The sequence below is a fragment of the Coturnix japonica genome, chromosome Z (assembly GCF_054131305.1).
Source record: "Coturnix japonica strain WE chromosome Z, WE-NBRP24, whole genome shotgun sequence".
Lineage (NCBI taxonomy): Eukaryota > Metazoa > Chordata > Aves > Galliformes > Phasianidae > Coturnix > Coturnix japonica.
In genome coordinates this window covers 13160091-13171171 of record NC_140702.1, presented here as the reverse complement: position 1 = coordinate 13171171, position 11081 = coordinate 13160091, and the positions used below count along the sequence as shown (strand labels likewise).

Sequence of the window (11081 nt, the reverse complement as noted above, 5' to 3'; positions counted from 1 at the left end):
AGGCAGGCTGCTGGCTGCGCACCGATGGAGATAACTATGATGAAGATGATGAGTGAGCGCCCTGCAGTGGGGTCATGTCGGCGCCCGCATAGTGGCCCGAAGTGGTAGTGGATAGACCGATAGTTATAAGGACAGGTTGTTTCAATAATAAATCGTTTCAGTTGTCACTTCAGTTTGGTCATTCACTCCTTTCCTTGAGGGCGAGATCTCAGATGCGATTTTAATTTTGCCTGTGAAAACGTGCAAGGCTTTGGCTTGGTTGAACAAGGCGTACTCCCCCACAGACCTCAGCCCGATACTTCCATCACCCGCCCCTCATCCCGCCCTGCTCGGCCCTGGCTCCTCCCGGCTCCCCGGGCCGCGGCTGCGCGGAGGGCGGTGTGACCGAGGAGCGCGTCCCGTGCCGAGCCGACAGCCGCCCCATAGCCGTGCCGCCATGCTGCCCAACACTGGGTAAGGCGACCTGGGCTTTCCTCCTTGCTTCGGCGGGGCCGCGAGCTCCGAGCCACAGGAGCTGCCGGGGCAGAGCTGGGGCCGGGGCCGGGGCCGGGGCCGGGGCCGGGGCCGGGCGGAGGGACAGACGCGTGCTCCGCAGCCCCTTGAGGGCGATGGGAGGCGGGGTGGAGGCCGCGGCCGGGCACGGTGGCCCCGGAGCGGCTGGGTCGGACCCGGAGTCCCGCTCAGTGCTGTTTGCTCACGGGCTGAGCTGTGTGCACGTCCGGAGGGCAAAGTGCGGCTGTGGGTGTGCTGTGGAATCTGAATTGAGTGACTGCTGCGGCGTTATTTCTGCGCTGCTAATGAACGGGGACATACGTTGACCTTATTCGTTCCCGTGTGTTGCAAGCAGTAGTCATGAGATCCTGTACGAGTGCAGAAAGCGACCACGGTGCAGCCTGTGGGCTGCCCTGGTTGCGGCCGTGCCTGCTGCGAAAGGAGCCCACCTGCATGATTCTAACTCCCTGAACCTGTCCAGTTAACATTTCTCTTACCCCTTAGGCTGTTCAACCATCCAGACTATTATGTATTTACTTGGATACAAAAGTATTTTGAGAGATGGTAATGAAAGCCTCGCTAATGTGAATGGTGTCAGCTGTTATCACTTTGGCCTCAAATCCTTTCATTCTATCACAGAAGTCAATCAGGTTCACCAGGCTTGATTTTACCTACTTTTGAGATTGATGATGCATTGGAACATGCTGCCCAGGGAAGTGGTGAAGTCACCATCCCTAGTGATGTTCAGGAAGGGTTTAGATGTGGCACTGAAGGACGTGGTTTAGTGGCCATAGTGGGGATGGGTTGAAGGTTGGACTATATGGTCTTTTCCAGCCTTCCCAGTTCTGAGATTACCTCTCATCTATGGCTAGTTTCTCATGTCCTGGTAAACCATGTTCCTAAGCAAGGCGCTACCAGTGTCTGCTCTCACTGAATCACCCATGCCACTCAGCAACGCCTTTTCCTTGTTCAGTCTCTTCTTACCCACATAACAGCAGATAAACAAGTTGCCACTGGCTTCCCTTGCAAGTCTCAGCTGCAGGTGAACTTTGGTTCTCCTCACACTGTGCTGATATGCTCATGCAATATTCCCAGTTCCTTTTTATCTCACTGATGCCTCCACTCTGTGTGACACCTTTGTACACAGGGGCTCAGTCACAAGTCGTTTGCACAGCTGTGTCAGCCTGCTGGTTGGTTGGACAGACTTGTGGGGATTTATTGGGTTAAATGCAGTTACTGCAAACTGAGTTTTACTGTGAAAGCCTTAAGGAAAATCATGGTCATTTTTGAAAATCTGATTTTTGGCTCTTGTCTTTGGCACCCTGCATTGGGATTGTGATCCTGGACTTTGCCTTTACAGCGTGTTGAGCCACCGGTCCTCTGTGTTCAGAGGGCCAAAAGAATTAAATTACAGAGAGCTGCACTGAGTATCAAAACGTTAGAATTGGTTGGTTTTGTTGTTTTTAGAAGTCACTCCTTTTCTGCTTTTGGAGAATGCAGCAGTTCTGTAGTGGGCAGCCTTGGATTATTGTACAAAAAGTCTTCAGTGGTGGTGAAAGGCCTTTCTATAGCTTTATCCATTTATTCTGTATTTTGGGTCTGTTTTCCTTGTAAAATGTTGAAGGCAGTTGCCTCTTGCTAAGACTGCAGTGATTGTTTTTGTCCCCAAAGAGTGCAAGAAGTCACTGAGTTCCAGATTTTGTTTTGTTCCCCCTCTTGTTTCCCCTCTACCTCCTTCACATCTTCAGGAAACTAGCAGGCTGCACGCTCTTCATCACTGGTGCGAGCCGGGGAATTGGCAAAGCCATTGCTCTGAAGGCTGCCAAGGATGGTGCAAACATTGTGATCGCTGCCAAGACAGCAGAGCCCCATCCTAAACTATCTGGGACTATCTACACAGCTGCAGAAGAGAGTAAGTTGTAATCAGGGTGGGCTTCAGACTGTGGGCTGTGTGTGTGTGTCATTGCTTAGTTCTTGCATGTGAGTGGGAAACTGCCCAGACTCTCCTAGCTCCCATTCAGCTTTAAAAGAATGAGCCCAAGTGCTTCTCCTGCCTCCCAGGAATTCTGTGAGGTATTTAAGTTTGATGTTAATGAATACACATGTGCATAATGGTAAAAATGTTATGTTAATTAAAATGTGTGGTGAGCCGTGTACATTCTCAGTGTTAGGATTTTGTTGTGGCATCCCTATTCATTATGCAGTATGTAGAAGAGTCAGAGTTTGAAAGGTGTAACTTTTAATGCATTCACTGAATAAGAAATTCTCAGTAGTCAGTTTGTGCAGTCTGAGAGACAAATTCTAAGTGTGCTGTTTTCTAATCACACAGTTGAAGCAGCTGGAGGAAAGGCATTGCCATGCATCGTTAATGTGAGGCAAGAAGAGCAAATTATCAGCGCCGTGGAGAAAGCTGTGAAGACATTTGGAGGTATGCTGAGGGGCAGGGGAGTCTACCAAGCAGATTATTCAATGAAGAAGAAGAGGAAAGAACAGCCTAACCTGCTTTACTCCTGTTTTTTCTTATTTCACTGCTAATGTGAGGTGAATTACTTTAAAACCAGGGATTGATATTTTGGTGAACAATGCAAGCGCCATCTCTTTGACCGGCACTTTGGAAACAGAAACCAAGAAGGTCAATCTTATGATGGATGTCAACGTACGAGGAACCTACCTCACGTAAGTGCTGAGGCAAAGCCATTTTGACAAAATGTTTAATGCTGTCTCAGTTTGTCTGAGATCTTGGTGCAGAGAGTAATAATAACTAAATACATATATACTATATTATTTTTCAAATGTGGTTTTAAAAATGAGATAAATATGTGAGCAGAAGGTAAGAAATATGGGACTAGATGATTCTCTACACTGGTAATCTGGCTTGTTAGCACATCATGGTTTACTCCCTTTCCAGAACTATTACAAGGAGACTATTGCTTCCGAACATCTGGAATATCTGCTTTAGTAGAAGTTGCTGCACAGCTTGGAGGATGCAGCCCAGCTGTTAGACATGAATGCTATTCCTGAGATAAGTGAGATAGGACAGGTTTTTTTCTGTTCTTTTCATCAGTTAAATACTTGATTACAAGGGAAGGGTTTCAGCTCACCATTGGACCTTTGTGAAAGTGAAACTACTGCTCTGCTGTAGTGGTGAATGTTCTGTAAAATAAGAGATGATTGTCTTGCTTGATTCCCCTCTTCCAGGTCTAAAGCGTGCCTTCCCCACTTACGGAAAAGTAAGAACCCCCATATCCTGAACCTCAGCCCACCTCTGAATATGAAACCCACGTGGTTCAAAAATCACTGTGGTAAGTAGTATCCATTGCCTTTGCTGTTATGTGTTGAGAAATGTGTGGGTAACTAATGACGTGTGCAGGAGCGCCAGCCAAGAATTCCAGATATTGTGTTTTTAGTGCTCACAAGAGACTGACAGGAATGGTTCCTCAGAGTGTTTTGTACTGAAAGAAAAGGTGAAAGAAAATTGTTTTCTGATAAAACACAGTACAAATCTCATGCCCCTAGCATGGCCTTTATATTTCCAAGAAGGTTCTGCAGGTAAGAGTTACGAGTTTTTCATAGGATTTCTTAAGACTACACCATGTTTTCCCAATAGAGATAGGAAGGCAAAATCTTTTTTTCTCTATGCTTCCGCATTTGATTTGATAGCGATAAAGCTCATTGCTGTCTTTTTAAAGTTATCTTTGAGGAGTGATGGAGGCCAGTTGCGTCTTTGGGCTAGAACTTATGTTGCTCATCTTAAACCTGTGGATTATATTTTAAACTTCAACACTTGGAACATGGTTAAACTCCTCTTGCAAGTCCATGTTCCTTCTCTGCAACATCCCCTTCTCAGAGTATACAAAAAGGATTTACAACATGCGTTTTTCCTTTTTTTTTTCCCTCCCCAATTCAATACTCATGTAAAAGGGTCAGTATGTATCTGGTGGGGGTGGTAGGAGCTGGGAGAGTTTCTGTACTCTAGGAAGATACTGCTTTGACCCCAGAAAGTTGATTTTTCCGTGACTTACATCCTTCAAAAGTAAAGTTCTGTGTGTAGACTCTAAGTATGTATCCTACTAAATATGGGATTTTTGTGTGCTTTTTGTAGCCTACACAATTTCTAAATATGGCATGTCCATGTGTGTCTTGGGAATGGCAGAAGAATTTAAAGGAGAAGTTGCTGTCAATGCTTTATGGCCTAAAACAGGTGATTATTTTGAATTTTTGTGTTTAGTCCTATACAGGTGGTTTTATTTAGGACTGATTCAGGACACCGAGCAGTTCTATGTATTTTTTTGTGATCAAAGATGTTGTGTGGGTATTGGCTTTCTTTCCTAGTTCTCACTATTGCCTTCCTATTTTCACTTAAACTTGCCTTCAGCCTGAGCACATTCTGCTTTTTCACCTGTCTTGTCACTGCTCCTTTCAACATGACTCAAGCCTTGGTTTGCACAACATCCCTGAGTATTAACATAATTAGGATATTTTAATAATATCCTAATTATTAAATAAATATGTTATATATATAACATATAAATATGTTATATATATAACATATTTAGGATCCCCAGCTAGTTAGATTGCCAGAAAATAGATGAAACTGACAAGATATGTACCTTTGTAGATGTAAAAAAAAAAAAAGTTTTGGCTGAGTGAGAAATCAATTGCTTTTTCACACAACCATTCAACACTTCTTGCAAGTCACAGCACACTGAAGAGCCTCATAGCAGAAAAATAACTTGGTGTGCCCATCTTATACTAGCTCCAGTTTTTTGTCCATGGGTCAGTGAGGACCAGGGCTGCTGTTGAAGGTTTGGTAGCTGCTGAACAAAGAGACCAGTGTCTTGAAAGCATTAGAAACAGTAAGTGAGCTTTCAAAATTTGTATATATCAGTGTTTCCTTGATGAAAACTGTTCATGTTCTGAAGTATAAAAGTTTGTAACGTTCAGTCTAGGAAGAAAAATGTTGTTTTGAAAGGTTTATCTGCCAAAACAAAAGTTAACTACTTTAGAGAGTGAGAGAGGTGACTTCTGTAGTATCTACATTACAATTGCAAAGTTTTTAATTTAAAGAACATCATATATATGTGATCAGCTTCAATGCTGGAGATCACCACTGTGCTAGTATGGTTCTATTGGTTCATCCAGCTCCTTGAAATGTGAAAATATGCTGATAGTGAGATGTTATGAGCTCTCCATTTATCTAAAAGTGAAAGGTAGCCTGCCGAAAGGATGTAAGAGTGTGAATGAGTAGTAGAGGTATTGCAGGGTCAAAGTGGAAGATGCTGTATGTATGAATTAATGGAAAACCAGCAGCACTTTGTATGAAATAGATGGAAGGATGTGCAGATTGCAGGACAGTAGATGGTTTTTCTTATCAGTCTTTGCCCATAGTTTTGCTATATTTAGAATAATAATAATTGGCTGTAATGTGAAAGTAGAGGAGCATAAGCCAGGAAAAGTTTGAGTTTGTGCTATTGGGTTTCTCATCTTTAACTTAGAGTCACTTTGTTATCTCTCAAGTTATTGCAGGGCTAAAATTAAGTATTGAGATTTTCAGTACGGTAATAGCTGCAGAAAATGTTAATTACTGATGCACATTCACTTTGAGAAAGATAGTTGTCCTGTTAGTTTTTCATGTCCTGAATAAAGCCAGAGGAAGTCTTTGTGTGGAAAGTATTGATAGAAGCGCTGAATAATATGAATATTATAAGAAGTTCTACCCATTATTCATCTTTTGGTTCCTTTAATGCTTTCCAAGTGAGGGAATCTTTACACTTTGATTATTGTTTGCTGGTTGACCATTCTTCGCTGGTTGATGGTATTTCACAGTTTAGTCTTCTCATGATTTACTTTCATGTGAGAGGAGAATAAAGTTTATGCATTTGCCAAAGAGATGAGTATGTGATGTCATCAGTGTTAAACTTGTAATTTCCTGTCCTCTGAATTTTCCAGCCATACATACAGCTGCTATGGATATGCTGGGAGGATCCGGAATAGAGAAGCAGTGCAGAAAAACTGACATAATTGCAGATGCTGCATATTGCATTTTAACAAAGCCGAAAACTTTCACTGGAAACTTCATTATTGATGAAGTTCTACTGAGAGAAGAAGGCGTTAAGGATTTTGATGTCTATGCAATTGCACCAGGTAAAAGAGATCTTTAAAATGAGAAGTTTGCGAAGGAAGGAAGGCCATATGGGGAATATGGATATATTCCTTTGACTCAGTCAAAAGATGCTTTGCCTCACGTTTGAGAATGTGGATTCTGGGAAAGCACATAATAGTCCACTGAGGCTCTAATAATCAATGCCTATATAAATATATATATATATATCTATTTTAAACCCATTTGCAAAAAGAAAATAGACCTGCACCACAAGTGCATGTATTACTATTTACCAAATAGTGAGATAGTGTTTCTTCATCTTCAGATGTTTCTGACTGAATTTGTAAGAGGCATCTGGGTCTGATTTTAAATGTACCAGAACCTAAACATGTCACCTCGTCTTCTTTCAACCTGTAGTTCATTTACTGGTAAATTGAGGTGCTGTTGCCTTCAGAATGGATTCCTGTTTGTGCTGTTCACCCTTACTTGGGCTTACTGTTATTGTTCAACTCCCCTTTAGGTCACCCCCTGATGCCTGACTTCTTCTTGGATGCTGAAACTGACATGACAGCCACAGAATCAGAAGGCCGTGGTAGGGCAACCTCTGCATGTACATGTCGATTATTTGTGATGATAATGAATGCCTCCTCTATTTCAAATTACTTTTGGACAACATTCAAGCTATTTGGCAAAATCTCTTGTATTTGGGCTGTTTGATTTGTGGAAGTGACTTTAGTGTCTGCAACTTTCACAGTTCATAATCAGCACCTTGTTTTGAATAACCTTTTTGCTTTTTACCACCAGAGTTAAGTGGTATGAAGATTATGAGTAAATATTGCTGTAAAAAAATCACAAGCAATCAGCATATTTTGCAAGAGTGTTACATCTTTCTTGCAGTGTGAGAACTTGAGAAGCTTCTATTCCTACATGAAGTTCTCACAGTCGTACATGATGTGAATGTCTACAAGATGAAATAGAGAAGTTGTTTTTTTTTACGAAAGCATCAGGTTCACTTTTTCAGAATAGTGATGTTTCTATTGGAGGGCAAATAGGAATACTGAACATGTTTTATAGGAGTGCCAAAACAAATATAGGAAAGAAAGAGGCTAAGTTTGAAAGAGTCCAGTTCCCTTGAAAATACTATTTGTGAGTGTGCACTTAGACTTTTCTGCCAGGAACTGATACTGCCAACTGCCCAGATCTCCAACACAGTAACAATTCACTGAGTAGAATAATTATTTTCTGATACACTGACCTTCTGCATGGCTTTTAGGGGCTGCTAAGCATTACATGCTTTATAAATTGCAAATGCTCTTTCTTAATGTTAAATGAGCACATTCACTGCAGTGTAGAAAGTTGCTGATTAAAGTAGTGAATTGATTCACACCTTAGAAGCTTTTGAAGAAGAACTGCTGAAAATATATACATTCTTAAGATAAGTGAGATAGAGCGTTCCAGCTTTTTACAGAGAATCCATCTATTTCTTGTAGGTGCTTCACAGGGATCAGGTGGAGCCAAGCTTAAAGAATCAGCTTCAGCGGGCCCTGTTGCAGAAACATTCAGAGTTATTCAGGGAGAACTCAATAAAGAAATAGTGAAATCCACGCAGGGCGTCTTTCAGTTTGAATTGTCAGGTAAGACCATCATTTGTAAAATTCTCAAATGCTCACTTTTCTAGCAAGAGGCAGTCTGGATTTTCACATGTAAATACTTGTCTTTTATAACTGGTCTAGGAACAGGGACGTCTTTGGGTGTGCTCTATAAGATGCTGCCTTTCAGAGCCAACTTCAGCACATGTGGGATTTACCCCGCTGCTGTTGTCACAGGGAGATGCTATCTGCATCAGCAGCATGTGCTGCTCTTTTGGGGACTGTGGTGTGTTTTCCTGGTGTTTCATTTCTGCTGTGTCACCCTGCTGGCCATGCTGCACAGGGTCAGCATGGTAGTTCTGTTCCAAACCCCTGCTGCCACCAGCTCCACCAGCAGCCACTGCCTTGTCCCCTGACACTGTGGCACTGTGGGGCATCTGCTGGGGCTGACCTTGTCTGCATAGAGAGCGCGGGGCAGCTTCTGGCACAGCACCTCCAGCGTGTCTAGCACGAAGATGGGAGAGAAAAGCAGGCGGGGGTAGCAAAGGGCAGGGCACATCAGTCCTTGTGGTGCTGCCACAGGTTCTCCCTGTTCCACTCAGGTGATGAAGGAGGCACTTGGTACCTTGACCTGAAAACCAGCAGTGGGAGCGCTGGGTTTGGGAAGCCTCCTGCAGCAGCCGATGTTGTGATGAGCATGTCGAGTGGCGACTTTGTGAAGATGTTCACTGGTGAGTAATAAACGGGTTTGGCAGAGCAGAGGCAGCTACTGGTGGCAGGAAACATCTTGCTGATGGATGAGCAGACAGGCTCACCTCTTTTTGAGGTCTTGGAATTGGATGAGCTGTAGCTGGAAGTGCATGGCCTGTAAATTCCCTTCCAACGTAAGTCACTCTGTGAGTCCATGATTTTATAATAAAAATATCTACTGCTTTGTTCAGTAGCTATTGAAATTTTCAGAGTGTAGCTTCAGAAAGAATCCAGTCAATCTGTTAAACCTCTTTTCTGATGCTTTTACAGTAGAACTTGGTAGCAAAGTAACTACTATATGATATTGCAATCTCCAGTTCCTTTCCTTTTCCTGATGAGTCTGTGTCTTCTTTTTAGGTAAACTAAAGCCAACCATGGCCTTCATGTCAGGAAAATTAAGGATTAAAGGTAACATGGCACTAGCATTGAAGCTCGAGAAGATGCTGACGCAGTTTAATGCTAAACTGTGAGGGAGAAGCTGTACCAGCAGAACATCCAGCCTTTCTTTTATAATAGCAATGCTACATTTTAAAACGATAATGTACTTTTTTTCTCTTTTTTGTGTGTATAACAACTATGGATAAAATGCTGATCTGTTAGAGAAGATCTAATTTAGTTTTATTAAGACTGGAAGGTGTTTGTGATTAAACAATTCCTTCTTGAGAATACTTCTATTATGTTACTGGTGTTTTCCTTTCTTACACTCCTTTGGAGCAATGCAACACACCTGAAGTGGGTTTTCTTTTACATATTTGCTTGCATGCGTGCATGTCCCATAAGAAGTCTGGGAGGAGCAAATATCACCTTGCAGATCTTCACACAAACACACCCCCAGCCCAGACTGCCACAAACAAGGTAATCCCTCCCACAGCACCTGCGTGCAGCACCAGAAGGTTTAAACTACAACATGTTTTCAGGCACATCACCTTCCCTCTTTAGCATGGAAATAATGGAAACTCATAAGAAAAAGCACAAATGCTCTCTAAGTGGACAAGAGCACAGATCCTCCTCCTGGTTCAAGAGCACGTGCAAAGCCAGAGGTAGCAACCTCACAGTGTTGCCAACAGAACTGCTCAAAATGTAGGGCATTTTACTCCTAAGTATGTAGAGAATATTTCAAGACTTAGAATTTATTTTCTGACTCGTGCAATGGTCAAATAGTTTATAGTCTTCAAAGCCTGTGCTCAAACAAAATTATTTGTGCTGTAAAGGTTCCATCCCTGTTGAATTCTGGTAATAATACAGAGAATGTTGAATTCACTTATGCACTCTGCAGTCCCAGTGCCTTTTTCATGAAAAACATGAAGGAACTTTCCTTTTGAGGTGACAGCTTGCCTGTGGCTGTGTGGTTGTTCCCACACTTGGCTACATTATGCAATACTGTATGTGTAATGCTGGTTGCAGCAGTGCAATCAGGAAGTATGCCTTAGGATTGCCAGGGCTGTTACATCTGGAAGGAGATGTAAGCAGATGTGGCTTGTTCTCATCTAGATAAGATGAAGAGTATTGAGGGGATAGTGCAAGAAAAAGAATCTTTCAAAAGCAGTCAAACAAGTGCTTTGCTGCATTACCTGAAAGGGTGATGGTACCAGATTGTCTTGGTGTGAGCACATGGTAAGATTTTTGTGTTAATAACTAAAGACCGTTAGATACGCTGCTGTTCTCTGAGCTGAATAAACATCAGCTGGGGGTACCTCATGTATGAGCAGAGGATGGGTGAGAAGGTGGTGTGTTTGGAAACGGGGGGTGGCTGGGATCTAGAAGATGCAGAGTGAGCTGACAATAGGTAAAGTTTGAAAACAAAATGGGAAAAGAGTTTTGCCAGTTCCTCAGCCGGTGACCCTCCTGAGAACTGAGAGTGGGGAAAAATTAATCAGATGAAATTCCAGCTCCCTCCCTTGAAGACTGACGAAGATTTTAGAGGCACATGTTCATGTTGGACTACACCTCTTTTCCCCTATGAATAAAAAACCTTGCTGCCTCAAAAAACAGGGCACCTTACCCTTCTTTGATCCAGTCTTGCTCAGATCTGGAGGAGCTGGAGAGAGCTGCAGCATAAGTATTCACATATAGTAGTACTTTTAAGCACAACCTGTAGGTGACAGCAGGGCAGCAGCACCTCCAGTGCTGTGGGCTGCTCATGGGTG

The 11081-nt window shown here is 42.8% G+C and overlaps 1 protein-coding gene across 1 annotated transcript; it reads left to right on the top strand.

Moving 5' to 3' along the window:
- The first annotated feature begins 355 nt into the window (after positions 1 to 355).
- On the top strand, positions 356 to 9602 carry HSDL2 (hydroxysteroid dehydrogenase like 2). Its single transcript, XM_085529439.1, has 11 exons — positions 356 to 453; positions 2241 to 2404; positions 2822 to 2920; positions 3054 to 3168; positions 3691 to 3794; positions 4595 to 4693; positions 6442 to 6636; positions 7116 to 7187; positions 8086 to 8229; positions 8787 to 8915; positions 9292 to 9602. Exons 1-11 carry the CDS (start codon positions 437 to 439, stop codon positions 9402 to 9404), a joined length of 1251 nt encoding a protein of 416 aa, XP_085385565.1. The 5' UTR covers positions 356 to 436; the 3' UTR covers positions 9405 to 9602.
- Positions 9603 to 11081: the final 1479 nt, after the last annotated feature.

Bases quoted from the DNA above. Each gene is read 5' to 3' on its own strand.
- HSDL2 (XM_085529439.1), top strand. The intron at 2,921-3,053 runs GTATGCTGAGGG...CTTTAAAACCAG, and splicing joins AGCTGTGAAGACATTTGGAG to GGATTGATATTTTGGTGAAC. The intron at 4,694-6,441 runs GTGATTATTTTG...TGAATTTTCCAG, and splicing joins TGCTTTATGGCCTAAAACAG to CCATACATACAGCTGCTATG.